Consider the following 21,470-nt stretch of genomic DNA (forward strand, 5'->3'; position numbering starts at 1 on the left):
TTATTGCATGGAAATGATGCCATGAGTAAATTGGTTAAGAAGAACATAAGGGCTTATTATAGTGTAATGGCATTTGTCTCGCTGGGTGCTCAAATAGATAGAATGCTTCAGGGAAATAGAGGTATAAACAACTTCCGAGTTCATGGTAGTGTGTACCATCATGTCAGAAATTTGTTGCCTGATGCAGTTAGACAAGAAGTCCCACGTTTTGCACAGCTATATGTGTTTGACATAGAGCATGAATTGCAGAACCGTTTGAATGGGATGCCTGGTTTGGATGCTGGTATTTTGGAGCAGTTGCAGGGAATGATGCATGCCTGCAACCCATATGCCAGTGCATTGTTAGCTATGGGGGAAGTTTTAAAAAGAAATCCGTGTAGACTTAAAGATGGTGATTTGTGAAAATCGTTTATCCTCCAAACAATACTTAGCTCCCACTACCAGTGAGGTTGTTGCTATTATGCCAGGGCAAGGGGACGACTTTGATTTTGAAAATCGAGACATCCAAATTTTAAGCCACAATGGGATTGTCAAAACTATATCCAATTCGCATCGATCATACATGCCTCTCATGTATGTTCTTCTATTTCCTCGAGGGGAGGACTGCTAGCATGTACACATGCCTGTTCTTGGTGACATGCCATTACACAAGATACAGAGTCATAACAGCATTACACAAAGGCAATACTATGCATACCATCTACAAGTGAGAGAAGATACAAATGCTTGCCTTTTGCATGGAGGAAGATTTCTACAACAGTACATTGTCGATGCATACAGTAGCATAGAAGAATCTAGGCTGATATGGATACGGAACAATCAAGTGTCTTTGCGTGTAGAATTTTATCAAGGATTGACGGACATGGTGAATGGAGTTGATGGGACACATAATGTAGTTGGCAATGCTACAGGGCAGAGAATTGTGTTGCCATCTTCCTTTACAGGAGGACCACAATATATGTGTCAATTATATCAAGATGCAATGGCTATTGTCAGAAAAAGAGGAAAACCTGATTTGTTTATTACATTCAGTTGTAGTCCAAAACAGCTTGAAATATCTGAAGCTCTATTGCCAGGCCAGAGTGCACAAGACCAACCAGATCTGACAACCTGTGTGTTTTATCAAAAGCACAAAGACATGATGCAATCAATTCTAAAGGATAATTTGTTTGGCAAAGTGGCTTGGTATGTTTGTGTAATAGAATTTCAAAAAACTCGAGGTGTTCCACACTCACATATACTATTGATTTTAGACTATGCATTCAAACCTACGGAGGTTGCCCCCCACTACGATCAATTGGTATGTGCTGAGCTTCCTAATGTGGCATTATTTCTAGAGTTGCATTTAGTCATTAAACAGTGTAATGTTCATGGTCCATGCCTAGGGTGCCAACTCCCTTTGGTAAGAAAACCTATCAAAATCTTGAGTATGAGATGAATTTAATAATATGCCATGCATAGAAATTATTCAAATTAACATAGTTGTGTTCTACTCTAAAAGAGCTTCAAATATGTCTTTACACCTTGAAATTTGGATAACACATGAAAAAGTTACATTCACTTGAAAGGGGATGGGTTTTCATATTTTAGTGTATTTTTTGTTTTACCCCCCCCATCCAAAAGACCCCCCCATACTATATCTTTTTGTATATGGATATGCACTTATGCATACCATTTTGACTTTCATATTGAGTTGGAGGTCTTAATACTTTGTTTTGTATCATTGTGTTCTCATTTTACAGAGAGAGGGTGAGAGAAAGGGATGTGTGTAAGGCTACCACGATTCAATTTGAAAACTTTGAAAAGCATTCTAATATTGCGATTTGTAAATAAAACCTAAAAACTTATTCATATGATCCCAATTCCCAGCATGAGATGTGATGAAGGTGGGTGGCTAACCCACTCTAGACGAAACAAGTTGAATGACTTTTGTCATTCAAATGGCTTGCCCTATGGTGAAATAGTAGTTGGGAGTCCATCAATAGTTGAGAGAGGAAAAGTGGGACTTGGAGAGAGAAAAAGGTGCAAATCACATGGAAAGGGATGAAAAAAACATTTATCAATTACGCTTCCGCGTGAGTCGCAGGCCAAAAAGGGGACTCTGCCACGTGTCCGCACCACACCCAACCTTGAACCTTTGAAGGAAACTTCAGCCAAAACCAAAAAGAAGAGCCGTCACGTGAGTGATTTGAGAAGCGCAAAGGAGAACGAGTCACTGCAGAGGAGAATGATTCGATGCCTTCAAGCAATAACTCTGGCCAACGAAAACTAGCGACGATCAACAGAGACCGAAAAACAGCTTATATGTTCGCAATGATCCGAGAATGATCGCCACACATGAAGGGCTATCCGAAGTATATCAGCTTGCTGCAGTTTGCTCTATAACCAAGGACTGTACGAGGCTCGCTGGAAAAAACGCGTCAAAAAAATACAGCAAGAACAATAGAGCCTGCGTAGCAGATTGATGACGCTGAAATAGAGGCACTGAAGAAGCAATCTCAATCCAAGTGTATGCTACCAGTACATGTATGCTACCACTACAGTGTAGAAGCTCCCAGATAAATATGATGGCAATACAGAACGAGACGCTTCCTAACGACAAATCGATACATGGAGAACTTCACCAAATGCAACCAAAAAACGAGCAAATCTGCGTCACAAGATTTGTTCAGCTAGTAGACTTATTTTGTAAGATGCCCATAATCCACTTGCAATACCCTTTTAGCCTCCTCGAATGTCGCAGTTTTTCCAACTCAAAGACTCCAAGTGGCAAGATTGAGAGGAAAGAGAGTCTGGTGGTGCTCCGATACCATGTTAGAAAACATGGATCGGGATGCTCAAGGGAGAGAGAGAAATGGTGGAAGCTCACTATGCATGAGGACTCAAAATAACTTGGAGAGACAAGGAGAGAGAGAGAGAGAGAGACCAAGCTTATCCAACTTCACATTTGGATTTCATTTCACACCACACACTTCAATTGTGTGTGTTTTTTTTCCGAGAAAGTTCAATTGTGTGTGTTATTCAACATAGATTAGGATTACGGTCCTCATCCCCAATCCACAAGCTTGCATCCCATTGGCTTGCTAACACCCTCTCACCCATGCACTCTCTTGCTTCTACTAGAAGAGATTTCCAACATGAGTGGCATGACAGAGAGATGTAGTAGCCACATTTCCTAAGTACCCAATAGTATTCTACTAGAAGAGATTTCCAACATGAGTGGCATGACAGAGAGGATGTAGCAGCCCCATTTCCTAAGTACCCAATAGTATCTAGCAGCAAAATGCCTTAAGCAAGGTCTTAAACGCACCCACATGCGAAACAACCTAATGCTACAATAAAGAAATCCAATGTCAAATAGTATTAGAGCCATCATGGATAGCAAAAAGAGGGAAGAATTAGCTTTAAATGTGGAGAGAAATGGAGTCGCAAGCATAGGGAGGTATATGGAAAATGAAATGTTGGGACCGCCAAAGTTAGCATGAGCGTAGAGTTGTTTGAGGATGAGGAGTTGGTGGAAGCTTCTAAGACCCTTGATATGACCCACAGAAAAATAAATAGAGTAAATGATGCAGGGAAAACTCCAAAAGCTGGATTTGGAGATGGCCCTGTGTTTTCATTTGACCTCGTGGTACTACATGATATGGAGAGCATGCCCAAAACACACACATGAGATTCAGCTCAATGTTGTTACTTTGCACTAAACTTCTAGAGATTCGTTTGTTGAGCACCATAATGCTACACAATTCCATGCATGGAGTCAATGTGAATGGAAATGTCCCAATTGACTAGCAGTATTGGGATGCCCAACTACTCAATGTCCCTTGATGTGTTGATGGGTACCCAAAGCTTCCAAAGTTTCAAGCTAAGAGGTGACATTTATGATGGGCCTATTCACATGCTCGTGGACAACAAGAGCGCACCCAATTTCATCAACATCTGGCACCTTGCAGCAGAAAGCTAGGCTTGTTACCAAAAAAAATGAGCATGGGTCAAGCTTGAGGTTGCCAATGGACAACATGTGATTACATAGCTATGTTGCCAAGATGCATAGATTCAACTTTCCCATGACTGTCATTTTGTAGGAGACCGATTCACCTTGGATATGGGTCCAATTGACATTGTTTTAGAATGTGATTGATGAAATCTCTTAGGGTGTTTAGTGTTGACTGGAATGTGAATCACTTGTTTTGGAATTGATTGGATGAAATGTTGGTTCTACCTAATGATCCTCGCAAAGCAAGATCTCAATCTCTTGGGGAATTAAACAAAGAGAGTTTGTCCACTAGTGCTTGTTTCCAATACTCAAAGGCTTGTTCAAGCCAAGCTTTTGATGAGAATGCCATGACTCATTTTTGCATACCAAGGTGTTACAAGGTGTGACAACCCCAACATGTAGCTGATTTCAACAAGGCAATTGGCCAAGGAATTCATTGTCATAGATGCATTACATGTGACCCAACCTCAAATAGGGATCCCCTTAGGTGGAGGATGTTCACATGCAACACTTGCTTACAAAATTTGATGATATAGTTGGTGATATGCCACACCAGTTACCTCAAAGAGAGATGTTAACCATGCTATAGTCTTGGAGCTTGGTAGCAAGCCCATCAATAAGACTCGGTATCATCTCTCTAAGGAGAAATAGGAGGAAGTAGCAAAGTAGGTGAAGGAGTTTCTTGAGAAAACATTCATTTTTCATAGTACTCCTTTTGCCTCACCCATACTTCCGATGAAAAGAGAAAGATGGGCTATACTGCATGTGCACTGACTAAAGTGATCTCAACAAGGCTACTATTAAAAATAGATTTCCGATCCCCAGGTTTGATGATGAACTCAAGGGTGCTCAGTTCTAAATTAAGATAGATTTAAGGTCAAGATGCCACCGGATAAGAGTGAAGGAGGATGATGAGAACAAAATAGCCTTGTGCACAAAAGGGGGGCCTATGAGTTCAAAGTGGTGCATCTGGATTGACTAATGTCTTAGCCACATTTAAGTACTCATGAACAAGATATATTGCCACTTCTATTATGTTACGCGCTTGTCTTTTTTAATTACATCCTCATTTATAGAAAAAGCAAATAGCAGCGCATTAAATGTCAACGAGGTGCTAGAAATTTTGAAGCTACGTCAAGGTCAACAAGTGCACTTTTATGGCGGAAGAGTTTGAATGCCTCAAGCACATTGTGGGAAGGAATGGCATCAAGTGGAGTCTTCAAAGGTGAATGTAAGGGATGGGCCACATCCATCCACTCAAATGAGAGAATTTGGGGGTCTTGTCTACTTATCAACAAAAGCAATGGCTATCTTTAAAGATTTGGAATTTGCATTGACTCATTGCCATGTGTTTGTATGCTCTAATTTTTCATTGTGGAGGTAGACACCAATGGCAAAGGATTGGGGGTTCTTTTCAAGAGTATGGTGTGATAGCTCTAAAAGAAAAAAGTTCATAAACTGAGATCTCACTTAAGAGATGTTGGCAAAGCTACATGCTTTCAAAAAGTGGCATCACCAATTGTATGGCAACAAGATTAAAGTCAAGACTGAACGTAAGAGGCTCAAATATTTCCTTACACATCCAAGCTTGTGAGCCAATCACAAGATGTGATCGACTTCATTCAAGGAAAAGAAAATGTGGTTGCAAATGTCATGTTGAAAATGTGGTCTTGCACATCATCTGTTGTCTCTACTATCTACCTAAACTAGATACATGGCATTCAAGAGTACATGTAGAATGATGGCAACAACAATATTCTCAACTTCAAGCCCCTCGAGTCAAGATCAACTTGAATTTAAATTGCAGTATGGTTTCGAGATAGAATAACATTATAGAATGTTGCTAATAAGGGAAATGCATTCATCCCTATGGTAGGATACACAAATCATCAAGACTTGTAAAAAGATGAAGTAGAGTTCTTTTGGGAGGGTCTTCGAAAAGATGTGATGTTACTTAGTGCTTGGCATGTCAGGTATTTAACAAACTTCCAACTGGGTCATTGTAGGCCAATGGACACACATAGGTATGGACTTCATCACTAGGTTTCCTTCTATATAGAGGTATGTCCTAGTTGACAAGCTCAAAACATTACTTAGCAAGACACCATATTTAACATCTCAATATGCCTAACAATTCATCAATCATTGTTTCAAGAATCAGGATTCCTCCAAGTGATTGTCAATGACAAGGATGCAAAACTTATGGGTCACTTTTGGTAGGCATTGTTTAAGAGATGGACACCATACTCACTCCTAACACAACATATTATCCTAAGATTAATGGCCAATTTCTTTAGAGAGTAAACAAATGGGTGGAGGTATACACGAGAATCTGGCAGAGATACTCAGTGCCATGGAGCCAAGGATCTCTGATACGCAAAGAAACATGGCACTTCTTCCCACAACACTCTTGGGATGAATGGCTTGGACTTGTTGAATTTTGTGAATAATACCAAGCATTTATCTATTGGGATGAGTGAATGTATGTAAGGATGCCTCAGACATGGCTGTGAAAAATCATCAAGCATGAGATGACTTGGAAAGGGTGGAGACTTCCTCAACAATTGGCTAAAAAGAACATGCAAGATGCCCAAACCAAGCAACAAAAGTATGCAAATGAATGTAGGACGTACCTAGATTCCAAAGGGGTATTTGTGCATCTACGTCTGCACAAAAATCAACATACCTCTCTGTAAGGGGTAAAGCTAGCTTATCGATATTAAGCTAGCTCATCAATATTTCATTTGTGGGGCTTGGGAAATAGCTTATCAATTGGAGCTACCACTACCCTCGAAGATCCACAATGTGTTCCATATAACATTGCTAGAACCACATCATGCAAGACAAAGCATGCATGTTCTTTCGGAGTTTCAACCTATGGATGAGTAAGGCCATGTCCTCTACATCCCCAAGGACTTTATGGGCTTCAAAGATAAGTACTTTGAAACAAAGTATACATTAAGTACCTCACTAAGGGGTAACACCAACGACAAGCTAGCTCATCCGTATTATGATCCTTATAGGCTTCATCCATTCAATTGGAGAAGTAGTTTATCAATTGGAGCCACCACCCTCCAAGATATCGTGGTCCATGTATCATTGCTGAAACCACATGTGCACCTAAGATCCGTATTCTTTCAAAGTTGCCACCTATGGATGAGTAAGGCCATACCCTTTACATCCCGTGGCTTGTTGTGGGCTTCAAATGAGTACCTTATCAAGTAGAAGGGCTTCCCGAGGATGAACAATCATGGCAGCAAGAAAGCATTGTACAAGAGCACCTCAAATTTTGCCAAGTTGATTGGCAGCTTATTGCTATTTTGGCACTAAAGTAGCCTTCAAACTTGGCCAACAGCTGGCTGGTGCCCATGGCTGGCCAATGAATAATCTTGACCCAACGAGTCGTGTTCCCTTGTTGGGAAGGGATGTCACTCCTAAACGATACTATCCTAAAGAAATCTCTATCCCATTGCTAGCAGGCTCATGAGGGACCTGACCTGCATAACAAATGCAACAATAGATACAAGACACTGAATACAGCAGAGTAATGCATGACAGCTGATTGTTCCCTCGACTATGTCAGTTCCTATAAGATCATACCCCTCTGGATAGCATTCAGTTCTTCAAGGACTCTCTCAAATGAATGTATACATTAAGCAAAAGACATGTTTCTTCATAGAAGTATGCTAAGGGGGTTCTATCACCATGGAGATTGGATACAGGTTAATGACCTGGCAATCTTCAGTCCAGGGTATCCCATCAAGTTCTCCAAATCTGCAAAAAAGATGTGAACATTCACAAGGCTATAATATGTTGTACCTTAAAGATGAAAATTGAGCAGAGGTCAACATACTAAGGTGTGTGAAGGACATGAGAAAGGAAATACTTAGCAAGCATGAAGAAAAGAGAGGGGTGGATAGGAAGACAAAAAGAGTGATGGTAAACATAACAAAAATGTTAGAATAACATAAGCTGCCATCCAGATTTGGAAATACATGCAATAGCCTTCAGAATCCTTATAGACCTCCTTATAGACCATGCTGCATGACACCTGAGATGAAGCTGATTGCATCTGTTATACTTGGTAAGGCCTAGCTTGCCTGCAAGTTTGCAGTTCAAGTACATGGCTTGTGACAGTTCAGCTTCTTAAGTTGATGCAGACGAGGGTTGATGATGTTAAGATTATAAACTGCAGTACCATTAAAAAGGTTAACATTCCTATATGTAAATGGGTGAGTCTTAATTCTGAAGTTTAAAGCACTTAGTTTGATCAGAGTTTTATTTACTTGTTAATGTGTACTTGGAGGGCAGTGTTCAGATTTGGATGCGCTTGCCCCTTTTTTTTTTTAAAGGTATACATGAGTTTATCCATTACAATTCAGTGTGGAGTCAATTATGATTCAAACACAATTCCCTGGCATCAGGAGTCACGTAAATACATTTTAACATGTATTTATCCATTTAAATCCAGTGTAGTCAATTATGATCCAATGCAATTCCTGACGACAGGAGGCACGGAAACACATTGTAACCCCCACAACCCGCCCCCCCCCCCCCCCCCAAAAAAAAAAAAGTGTCTTCTGCTAGTATACAATGACCTGGAGTCAGGGTCTCCATTTGAGAAATTCAACTACTCGCCGAAGGTCATGTAGAAGTAAAACGACCAGTAAATTTGTCAATCTCATGATAGCCTCTGAAAGTGTAAAAAATACAAGATGTGTAATGCTTGGTCATAGGAGGGTCTGGCTACTATGCCATCCCGACCTTTGTCAGCAGCACACAGCAGACCATTGTATCATGACATGTGCATGTATGGGCATACAGACATTTATATTCATACTGAGATTCTGTCAGTCAAGAAGGCCGCCCAAACTTTAGCAGAAGGCAGATTGAACGAGTCCACATGCTCTTCATTTTGCCCTCCGAAAGAACCACTTCTAGGTGCACCTAGGAATTTAAAACATATCATGAATACAAATTGGCTTGCACCAACGTGGCATCAAGGCTAGAGCCTCACTAACATGTCACCTGTCATGGCAGCAGAAGTTTACATCCACCCTGTGGATCTCAATCCAGGGTGGATCTCAATCAAGAAAAGAGGATACGTAACTTCTGCCTCAATAAAGAACACACTCGTATCTGTCTGATTCCGGTAAACAAGACGATCAAAACTTCACTCAAAATTCAACATACAGATCTGTTTATTTGGAAAGTCGCATTGTTCGAAACCCCCACTAAAGCTATAAGATCTAGACGACCAAAGCAAAGCCCCAGTATTGTAACCACTTAACACGGCTTATTGTTTGGGTGTTCTTAAGATGCTTTGCTACATAAATGGGGCAACGAACTTTGCACTTGTGTAGGAAGCTGGAGAAAACATGACCTCGCAGAAACCAGACATTTCTATGACATAGAAATGATCTGTCGTTGATTCAGGTCATATCCAACCAATTTCCTGAAAAAGTTTGATTTGAATTTGTCCTCAGTCAGCAACTTAATCACCTCAAAACTAGGCTCCACCATTATAGGAACGCCTAAAGTTGGAGACAAGCTCCATCACTATATAGACGCCTAAACAGACATAGATCTCTGACGAATGCATGTCTCCAAATGAAAGCGAGGAAGACCACAAAATTTGCATGAACGTGACCTGTGGAGTCAACGGTATCCACATAGCCAGAAAGTCTGACGTGTTCAGTCTTCTTGTAGAAACTGTGGGGTCAACTGTATCTCACATGGCCAGAAAGTCTGACGTGTTCAGTCTAACGAAATCTGGCAGGCACGGGGAAAGCTGATAGAGGCTAGTCGGAAATACTAACGATAAAACCACCCACAAAAGCAAAACCAAAACGACACACTTCCACGAAGGTTGTGTGTCCTTGTTAATTCAAAACACCAGCTTAAAATTCACGAGTTATGTCTGAAAGGAGAGAAAACAGTCGATAGGCATCCACATTACGAGACACAACATCACTTCTTTCGATAATCAAGCATGTGACAATGCGGAGATAGCACGATCGACATATCAAGGGGCTGGAAATACGCAACAGCTCCCTCTACTGTTGCAAGAGGTAAAAAGTCCAGCCCCCAAAGCTAGTGCTACAAAATTGAAGCGCATAAAAGCTAGCACTTCCGTTGGGAGGGGAGAAAACGAACGGTATAAGGCTATCTCAAGAGCAAGGATTAGAGGGAGGCGCATATGGTTGCGGAAGAACTACAGGAGCAGATGGCAAAACCCCATTAGTGGATGGGGCTGCGTGAACTGCTTGACACACATTTGTGGGCAATGTACCTTGCGTAGCTGCAACCGGTCGAGACACACCGTTATTGCTCGGACCTGCACACGCAGCCTTTGCAGCTTTGCCGACCTTCCGCTTACGAGGATTCCCAGACAGAAGTTTCGCAATCTGGAGCTGCGTGCTCATTATAATCTCGGTGCGCTTCAGTTCCATATCTACTCGCCGAGCTTCAAGCTCAGCTCTTCGACGCTCCGAGTCTTTGAACATCTCCAGTTTGGTCTGCTCCAGCTTCAAAATTGAGTCTGCAAATGAGTGAATACTTTCGGCAATTTCCCTACTCAAGACCTTCCGATGCCGATTGTTTACGGGCTTGCAGGAAACCCCGGGGTTTGGGGCTGGTCTACTTCTCGGAGTGCTTGTATCGCTCTCGTTAGCCGCACTGAGCTGCCTCTGAGGCAATGTGTTCGAGGCGTCCTCCTGGTTGCTATCTCGGTTGTGCGTAAATCCACCACGAGGTTCGAAGTTTGGAAGAGGCATCCCGTGAAATTGATCTTGGTCTCTCCTCATCACTTCTTGCTCTGAATCGCCACTATCGACCTGAGGCAAGGCCTCTTGCAGTCGAAGGTCCGATACTGCTACTTGGACACCCCCTCCTGTGATCCCGTCTGGGGAAGTCCCTTGATCATCCTTGGAGGGGACCCGAAGCATGAGATCCATTCTCGCGAAGAAGGGCCAACGGGACGACGCAGATCCATTGATCCCTTTCAAGAGACTTTCCGATCTATACTTCTGCTTCATGCTGGCAACCTTGTTTTTGCACTGAAATGGAGTCTTTGACGCTTTTGTACCTCCCCAACGAGCACTGACGCGAGCAGCGACGTCTTCCCAATCTCCTCCTTTGAGATTTCCACGGCTTCTGTAATTCCACTTGGCCTCGTAGACGTCCAGAAGTGAATTGATCGCCTCGCTGCTCCATTCGTCTCTCCGCGAGTCGCCCACTTCTTTCTTAAGTTTCTTTGAGCTCTTTTCCACTGCGACCAATAGAGCCTGGTTGTCGTGCACGGTGAGCTGCAAGTTGGCCATCGGGTCTCCACAATCAGCCTGAAGACTTGCCATGCATCACATCCGCTAGAAACACAACGAATCGTCTTTATATGGGCACGTTCTGAGTGCACGAGAAGGCAAGGGAGCTAGGTCCGGAGGTCCCAAAGCCGAAGCAATTCCCGTCTCTACGTGAGGTAAACTATACGGAAGACGGGAAGGGGGGGGCGAGCGGCGATGCTAAGAAGGAAAAAAACGGCGAAATGGAAGTGAAACGGCGTTCTTGGGGTGGATAAATCGCAGGCAGTTCGATAGAGGAAAAGACAAGAAGCTGGATAGGGGATCGCGGCGGGGGAAGTGAAGCAGGCAGGCATGGGGAAGCGAGAGGGGGGAATGTTTTATTCAAAAGCAAGAACTAAATTAGTAAAAGGGAAACAGCAGAGAGATGGAACAGTAGAGAGATGGGTCCCGAGAAGAACAGAAGCAGAAGTTGCAAGGATGAATCATGAAGGAGAAGAAGAAGAAGAAGAGAAAGAGGAAGAAGGGAAAGCAGGGGCAGAAATGGGAGAATGAGGAGGTGTTTAGCACAGAAGTCGAAGGTGGAAGAAGAAGAAGAGGAGGAGGAAGGAGGAAGCTGAGACAGAAACCAAAACCAACACAGAGAGACAGAGACATTGTATGAAGAAGAGCAAGGAGAAGCTTGGATGGATGGTAGACAACATGATAATGTTGCAGGCAAACATGCTGCTGTTCAGTTCAGGGATGGTGAATTTTTCTGCAGAGTGAATTCTTTGCAGAGGACTGAGAGCATAGCAGAGCAGGTGTGAGGAGGCATGGGTTGCAGTTGGCAATTTTGCGTGCAGCAGGTGCCATGACCCAACCCCCAACAACAAAGTGGCGGTCACTCACTCTACAACACACACACAGTACCTACTCTCCAGTCTCTCTTATTACTTTCCCAGATGCAATTTGAGAGACAATCACATTGACATTTTAAGACACCAATCTAATTACCTCGCAGTTGAACATTGCCCAATTCCATCCATTTCAGATTGCCTGAGATTGCACAGACACTCACAGGATCTTAGCGAACAACACTGGCTCGTGTGTATAATCAAACCTTATCATTATACTCCCAACGACATAACACCTACCCTTTTGAAGAGCTGTTTATTTAACCTCCCAGCTTTTATTAGCTACTTCCTAAGATTTGGTAGCAAGCAACCTTCAACGCCCCCATTGGTGTCTCTCTTTGTACAATCAGTAGGTTTCATATCTCCTACATTGCCTTATTTATCCTTGAGGAAATGTACGCATGATCTGGTACGCAAGGCACGCAACTTGCAACCCAAGTACCCATCATCCCTCTCTCGTTTTCTTGGACTCTCACCTCCCTCCTAACTGCCCCCCTTCCCCCTCATCTTGGGGCCTGTTTCCATGCTGCATGAATGCGGTGCCCATCGGACCACCCACGAAGTTGCACATTTTTGCCATGGCATCGCCTCATTGCCGCCAAGCATTCACGCTACTCGCTACCCCCAACTCTTGAATGCTGACTTCCTGTTTCCACGCAGGGCTAAATGCCCGCATTCAAGTGAGGGCATGGAGATCAATCGAGTTCCCACATGACGTTGCCGTTTGAGCATCCAGTTCAAACATTTGGATTCATGGACTCCATTTGCCATTCGGTGCAAAAGCCAACACTGCACCTGCCTGCGTGGAAACAGGTCGTGAGCCTGCCACTGTGGTGGCCAAACGAGTCTTACAAAAAAAATGCATGGATTCAAACAGCCACCCACGAGGCGAAAAGGGCACCGGGACTCATCACCCACATGAACAGGCCAATGGGTGAAATGGGCACCAGGGTGCGCGCATTGCGTCCGCATGGAAACAGGCCCTTGTTTGCTGCTGCATCATCAGCATTGAGACTCATGCACAAGGTCCTGTTCTTCTGCCCCTGCTCCATCATGCCCCTATGCACGGTCCTTGTCTCTGCTTGGCTTGCATTTTGCATCCCTCCTTGCTATCATCTCCTCTCCTACAATCCGGCTCCTCCACCACCGACGCCCACTTGATATCCTGTACTCCATTGCTTCTTTGGGTCATTACAGCTCAGCCGCGTTGCAGTCTCTCTGTCGCATGCCCATGCCCATCCGCCCTCTCTTATTATTATTGCTTCTATTTCGTTGCTCTACTCTTTTTTTTCCCTCACAGCTCCGCTTCTCGAATCTTGTGCGTCGCATCATTTCGAAGTACCATTCATAAAACCGCAACAAGTGCAAGAGGCCGTAAACACCGCACCTGCCGGGCATCGTAAGCATTGCATTAGTTAGCTACATTTCCTTCCCACGAGGGAAGTTTATTTCCAGTAACGCTCCATCCTCGTGATGGCTCTCTCTCAATTTGGCGTCTTGGGATTGTTCCTACGAAGTAAAAAACTCCTCTCTCTCTCTCAATTCCGACTGCAGCCATACAAACTTTCGTACTGGAACAGAAAGAACCAGTATCAACGTCAAGGTTCCCAGCTCTCAAAGCGGTTTATTTTTATGGCGAGAGGCTAGAGCCATTCATACAGAAGGCGGATTGATTCACCAAACATCTCCCTTTTCCAAGGCTTAGTGCACACGAGGTCAAAAATGCATCACCATTGCGAATTTTGGAGATTGGCTCACAATTCACCGCCACTATGCTCAATAATAGGGCCGCCCAGCGAGAAAAAGGCCAGTATTAGTTAATTTATGTGTGTGGGCTAGCTCAGCAAATTAAGCTAAGGACGAGGCGGGATTAACGAATATCCAAGCGAAGTGTAGAAGGTTCAAAGATCCAGCTTAACCGCCCAGTGAGTATATAAGGGGATGGGGGAGGGGGACGCGAGAGGGGTGGAGGAGAAGGGGGGTTGTGAAAGCCTCCCCGAGAAGAGGAGGGAGGCCTGAGTGGAGGGAGGGAGAGGGAGGGATGAGCGCAGGGGAGAGGAAGGGAGAGCAAGGGAGGGCTGAGCACAGAGGAGGGAGAGGGAGGGAGGGGAGGGATGAGAGGAGAGGGCGTTGACCAGGGTAGCGTAGGGAGGCGGTAGAGAAGAAAGTCTAGGAGGAGAAAAATTACGTCAATTACGTGTATTCGACATAGGTTAATTGAGGCATAGGTCAGTTGCGACACATAGATTAATTAATTGCAATTACCTGCATTTGTGAATAGGTAGAATACATCATCCTGAATGGACTAGATGGCACCTTAATTTTGGGGGGTGCGATTTTGAGAACCAGAGCACCAGGGAGGTGGCACTTGTAGCTAATGGGGGACTGAAGACACCTTCAATGCTTTGAAATGGATGGGCAAGCCAATAGAAAAAAGGCCACCTCTCATCCACAGAGCTCTCTGCTTGTACTGGACAGCTTCATTAACTGCGTTGAAGAAATTTCTCCATTCTATCGTGTGAACAAATCTGCTACATGGCTCCAGCTGCATATTTATGCAGCGTGTGCACTGACTCCAAGTCGTAGCCATGCACTTCCAATTCATACATACGGCTAACTTGTTAGCACTAATCTATGGTGGAAATGGTTTTCATGAATTTTGAATTCAATTCTAAAGCTAGCTCTGGCATGCCATTGCTTCCTCCGTAAGAAATCTCTTATTAGTTTGTCTAGTTTCTTTAAGGAGCTACAACAGAGCTTGTATTGGAAGAGGTAGTGGAAATAGGAAGCTAATTTTTATTTTTTAACTTTTCAAAAAAATTATGGAACATAGAAAACTATGAGAGCCCATGCTTAGGTCAAGTGAGCGCTAGTATTAAGGCACTATTCGTCCAAAAAATAGTGAAACGACATCATCTTTATCTATGAGGGGTACTAGGTGGTATGTGCCTCCCTATGGGGGGCTGCTCACATTTTAAAGGCACCCGCCTCTTTACTGCCTCTTTACCCTAAGAGTGATCTCTTTAAATTTAAAGGTTTGTCGATTAGAGCTGATGATCAAAGCAGCATGTCCAACCTTTTTTCTTTTAAGAAAATATCAAAATTCTATTAAAACATAAAGGATATAGATAGTGAAGACCAACGTCTTGATTCAAGTAGGCTAAAAACTTGCAAGCCTACATTCTATCGATAAAGGCTATGTGAGCCTAGAGAAACAACATGCTCTTTTTGGCGGAGGAACTCAATGTTAAGAAAACAGTCTCCACACCCTCATCATAAAGAGAGGTTACCCCATGTGTCTTCTTAGACACCACTTTGTTGTGAAATCTCTACATACACTAGTGCATGCATCAGCTTCTGCCATAGCTCCAAAATGGACTCATTCAGTCGAGCCTTTGTCACCAAGTATGGCTTGCTTCCAAGAAAGACGAGTGAAGATGGAAGCAGATCCAACCCACCTAAAGACTTCTCTCCCTACGTCTAGCGTATCTTGCCACTGCCATAGCCAGAATCTTGAGCTTTCCATCGCCCACCAAAATACAAAAAGTAGACCTTGCAAAACACAATAATCTTCGGCTAAGGTTCTTTAATTTTTCTAGCATTTGAAGGGTTGCGGCCACCTTTGAGGCGCTATGGTAAGCTTAAAGCTCAAGATAAGCCTAGAGATAGAGTCCTTACAAGGTGCGATTGGTCTCATTCGCTACTTATTGTCCTTATAGGATGCGATTGGTCTCATTCGCTACTAATTGTTTGAGCGCATGCTAACAAGGTGCATAGAACAAGAATCACACCGAGACATTGATACTCTGAGGACATACCACCTAAGCCAAAATCGATATCAAGAGAGGATTGGACATAACACCACAGAATGATAGTGAGGTAGCATTGCTTTCCCAGCAATGGAAATGCCTGCACTCAAGACAGCACATGTTCGCCCCTCCTCCCGCAAGCTGTCACGCTCCCCCTCTATAGCATTAAAAAATATGGTAATGAGATTCCTTCTTCACTTTACAAAAAGGGCACAAAGGAGATGGATTCCATCTTGAAATCCTCATTCTGATAGGCAATTTACCACAGACAACATTCCACAAAAAAACATTAAGTTTAAGTGAAGAGGTGGCTTTCCATACTCAGTTTACTCTACTCCTCAAAAGTAGCATACTGTCATGAGGGGCATAAGCGGACCGTTATTGCAGATCCAAGAACAAGCCAAGCAGACCCATGGCAACATATAATTCAATCTCAAAAGCCACTTTGAGCACTAGCATAATCAACACTCAGATGCGTCTTGGCAATCGGTTAGGCTCGATAGAATTTACTTTACTGAGAATGCTTAGTGGATCGGTCTTGTGCTGTAGGGTAGAATTTTATTAGATGTAACCTCATCAAATCACTTTCCTAGCTCGATGTGTTTGGATCTAGATGCAATGCGAGAGGCGCAATCCCATTCAAGCTTAATACGTCTTTCCTAGGATGAAGTCTTTTGATAGTGTGATTAGGAGTGCCTAGCACAATTCTAGAAAGAATCATGGTTGTCCAATTGAGAGATGGGAGGCATGTATCAATGAAGCTACAAGAGTTGCAAAGAGTTGGTAGGAGGAAAGCTCGTTAGACTCGTTGTAAGGAGAACATTGCTCAATGGGCTCATGGGTGTTTGATCATGGAGCTTAGAGAATCCCTAGACGATCTGACTTTGCCCTCATTGTTAAGTGTTGTGGAGATGTATTTGAGAGCTATCGAGCTTTCTAAACTAGCTATTGCTACGATCCAATCAGGATTGCACTAGTTGGATGAAGGGGATCAACCCTCGTCGTTTGTCTTTCAAGTTGTCAAGGGGAAAAATTTAAGGGAGACCGTCACTATGGTGCATGATAAAGATGGAATACCTACATATGGTGACTCTAATATTGCCGAGATTCTCTCTGTCCATCTTGCAAGTATTGTAGGTCTGACGCCTCCACGATGATTTGACTATGAGGATCATCTCTGGCTTTCCTAGCAAACATACAAAGGATTGTATTGCCTCATGAAGCGATGCAACTCTTTCCAACGTCCATTTTCTAAAGTCACGATCACACTCATGATCATGTCCATGTTGAAGGGCAAAGCCCCAAGACCTGATGGAATTCTAGTGGATTTCCTTCAACACAATTGGGATATTTGTGGCTCTGACATTACTGATTCGATTAGTGATGTTTTCGTTGTCTGCCTACAGCCTTAACACACATGGAGTTAAGATGGTTCCAAAAAATCATAATAGGTTTCTTCGCAATTATTGGAGACCTTTGTCCATGCTCAACTGTGGATATAAAGTAATGGCTAAAGCATTGGCCAACAAAGTCAAGTTCATATTGGCTAGAGTCATTCATCCAAGGCATTATAGTTTTGTTCAATATCGTATCATTCATGATGCTATACTAAATGTCTTGTTGGTAGTGGATCATGTTGTGTTGCAAAATGAGAAGTTTGTTATGCTCAATTTAGATTTAGAGAAAGCATATGATAGGATTGCTGGGATTTCATAATTTAGAAATATGGAAAAAATTGGTTTTGGTTTTGTGGATGACTCGCACACTATTTTCCAGTACCTTTGCTACGTTGTCATTAAATGGGTATCATCATGAGAGGTTTCCTCTTCAATGGTTTATTCAACACGAGTGCCTATTACCACCTTTACTGCTTGCAATTGTTACAAAACCTCTTTTATCCCAATTGGATTATCACCTGAATGCTAGTCTAATTAAAGGACTTTCTAAGTCTAATGGTTCGGCTTTATGCACTCGTTTTTTTGCAAATGATAATGGAAGCATATTGTGTGGAACTGAACAGAATGTAAAGAAAGTACTTGAAGTGTTTGAGGAGTTTGCAATAGTATTTGACTCATTCACGACTTCTTATGGAAAAATCAATGGCATGCTGTTTCATGGAAAATAGTAATTATACCTGAGCAGAAAGGTGGGCTTGGTATCGATGCAATGAAGCCTAAGTGTGGGATACTTGCTCAACATCTCAAAGTTTGTCCAGCCCTCAACAAACAAGCAGGTAGAGACAGCTTTTTCGCTCTTCCTCTTCATGACTTGAAATTTCTACCCTAACATGTTAGCGGTCACTAGGATCAACAACACTATTCCAATCTCCAACATTGTTCCAATCTCTAAGACACACTACTGCTTACCTTCTATTACTTGTCTATTTCTCATAGCTCGCATGGCTCAATGGTTGGGAGCATAAACAGAGAGAGCAAAGAAGATAACACCTCGATAGCAAATCTCCACAAGTAGAAACTCCCCCCAAATCAACATTAGTGAGCATAGGATTCAAGGTCGATTTAATTAAAAAACAATTCCCCCTTTCCCAGAGAAGGGATAGTTATTAAACCTCTTACAAGTCAGCATCTCAAGCCCTTCCAAGTTCCTGTCTCGTATTTTCAGCTTTTGAATCGCAAAGACATCCGATTTGCATGCATGAAAGTTTCTAGTGAACAAGTTGGCATCTCAACCCTTTCTAGGTTCTTGTCTCATATTTTTAGCTCTTGAATCACAAAGACATCCAATTTGCATGAATGCAAGGTCCTTTTCATCGACTATTTCCACCTAGAGGACACTCCTCGCACATTCAATGTCACCATGGTGATAGAGGAATAGAAGGTCGAATCCTTAGTCATCATCAAGGGTAATGCCTTGATCCATATCCTCCTCCAACGGGGCAAAAACATTAGTGAATGCACTACATCTCATTAACTCACCCTTAGTGGCCTAAAGTGACTCTCTCTTAGTACCACTAGTTTTGGCAGGCTCCTTCTACATGCCTACCATGTCGTTTCAAGATCTACAACTAGGGGGCACTCTCCATTCTACTACTTCACTACTACCACTAGCCCCTATTCGGCTGTTCAACAGTGAAGTCTTATCCTTGGTAGCCTCCCCAATACTCTTAACACTCTTTCCAGAACCATCACTAGGTGCGGTACTCTCATGCGTCGCCTATTTTGAAGCCTCCCCCTTTTGCATTTGTTGATGCTGAGGGTCACTCCTTTCAACTTGCATTGTTTGAACCTTGCTATTACTATCTTTATTTTCAACACTCTTGGGGTTGCATGTAGCAATAGATGTAGCTAATACTTCCCTACCTGTGCCAATCTTGGATGAGCAATCTCTTGCAAAGTGACCACTCAACAAACCTTTCCATTCGTTAGGGAACACCAAATCCATTCCCTCCAGTGGATACTTTCAAAATATGCATACCTTCGGTGATGACAAGCTTCTTGATTGGATCGGTGGTATATAGAGAACCCTCCCTAGAATCAATGCAAGCTTCTCAACCTCCTGCACAAGCAACTTAGTGATGTTCGAGAAATGAACCCAAATGAGGCACCTCCATTGAAGAAGCTCCTTAGGCACAAAAGATGCACTCCATGGATTGGTGTGTACCAAGTTACCTCTACACCAATGGAGCTCGAGAGGAGCCAATCACGTTCACCTGGTGAGTGAATAGTGGCTTGGAAAATCCACACTCAACAATCCAAAAGCCCACCAAACATGCATTTCCCTTGGTAAGTAGCAACAAACCAATGACAAAACCCCTCTTCATTGGGCACACAACCCAATAATAACATGAAAAAATTGTAGTCTTGAAGTAGACTATATTCTATGCATAAGCTATCGAAGGAGATGTCAATGGGCACCCGTAGAATACACGTTTGTCTCTCTCTCAAATGCACCAAAAGCCTCTCATTTTATGATATTGATCTTTTCAAGATCATGCTTTAGACACACAAGATTGAGGGAATTAAAGTCATCGGACAGCAAGCCACTCTTAGTAGCATCGACATAAGAGCCAGGATTGGCAATCAGGTGACAATCATTCCATACTTGGAGTGCATGTTTGTTGCACTTTGCAGGAGGGATCATCAAATGGAGGTGTTCAAAGTGTCTTCAAACAAGTGAAAAACACACACGTCTCGCCTCCTGACAATAAGGTGCCAGCAGTCAGAGTATAATCGGAAAGTAATCGGACTATAAAAGCTATCACGAGATGTATAAAAAGAACAGAGAGGAAATCTTGCAAAGGTAATATGTTTCTTGTCTATTATGTTTTGGTAGAGAATACATCAACTCAACAACTTGCTTTTACAGGAGCTGATACAAGGTTTATATAGCCATCCGAGATCAGTTCGACTATTGTAAGGCAATAGTAAGTTTCAAAATGTAACAGTCATAGTCCAAAACATCATGTGGTGGATCAGGCCACTAAGGAGTGCTGATAGGGATAGTTACAACTGTTCCTACAATTACCAAATGATCCCACTACTTTGTTCTAGTAACTCCCTCTAAGTGTCCATGTGGGTCGAGGTTATGCCTTCAATTGGCAATTCTGGTGGAGAGTCTTCATTACAAAAAGTTGGGGACACGAACTCTTTTTTGCTGGAAATACTCCTTCAAGTGAACCTTGAAGGTATGTGAAGCATTGAGGTCAATCATTGTTCCTCGAGTCACAACTGGATCTGTAGTCTCAGTTTCCTCTTTCTTTTCTTGAGTCTCTTTTGGTGCTTCTGCTGATTTAGCCTCCTCATTTGTTCCGCTGGGGCTGGCACACATGGAATGGTTGGGGGTAGTCTTGACTTCAGTGCTAGCCTCTTCTTCAAGCTGTTCTGCTATATGCTTAGTAATCTGCATCGTGAATTCTGCAAGCATATTGAAATTTGTAGGAGTCACTGCTTTCGCTATTTCAAAGAGTGTGAGAGGGTCATCCAATGACATCTGCTTCTTCTGGGCATCCTTTGATTTTGCTCTCCGAGTCTCTAGCTCATAGGCCATGGCCTCATAGGCGTATGCAACTGATACGAAAGCATTTTATGGTCGCTTGGCTATAGTAAAGAGTCTGCTTTTCAAGTTATTCCACATCTCTTGGGATGTCCTGACCAGTTGATTCTTCAACTCAGTAAATTCATATTTGCTAAGAAATATGCCGTCTACTTCGTCGGCCATTTCCCTGAGTTGATGTTCTACATTTTGTAGTGCATGAATCTGTTGCTTTAACAAAATATTCTCGATTTGAAGGTCATAGTGATTCGTTCCCATTCGATCGAGCTGGACAAAGAATTCATCCTTCATTTCTTGGAGCCAGCCTGTTATAGTAGGCATGCAATCTTGTTGTACGTTAACTTGGGCTATTACCTTTGCAATATGTTTGTTCTGCCAAAGAGACCTTGAAGTTGGCAAAACTGGGCATCACAATCTGTTTCTTGAGCGGTGGCTGGGGGGGTTTCGTCATCTGACT

General features: G+C 42.9%; 1 protein-coding gene across 1 annotated transcript; it reads right to left on the reverse strand.

Annotated features, from left to right (window-relative positions):
* Positions 1–10,005: 10,005 nt before the first annotated feature.
* On the reverse strand, positions 10,006–11,986 carry LOC147889044 (uncharacterized). Its single transcript, XM_087392872.1, has one exon. It carries the CDS (start codon positions 11,350–11,352, stop codon positions 10,168–10,170), a length of 1,185 nt encoding a protein of 394 aa, XP_087248998.1. The 5' UTR covers positions 11,353–11,986; the 3' UTR covers positions 10,006–10,167.
* Between the last annotated feature and the right edge of the window lie 9,484 nt (positions 11,987–21,470).

The sequence above is a fragment of the Dipteris shenzhenensis genome, chromosome 21, assembly GCF_047967505.1.
Source record: "Dipteris shenzhenensis isolate YYH24624 ecotype China chromosome 21, Dip_SZ_1.0, whole genome shotgun sequence".
NCBI lineage: Eukaryota > Viridiplantae > Streptophyta > Polypodiopsida > Gleicheniales > Dipteridaceae > Dipteris > Dipteris shenzhenensis.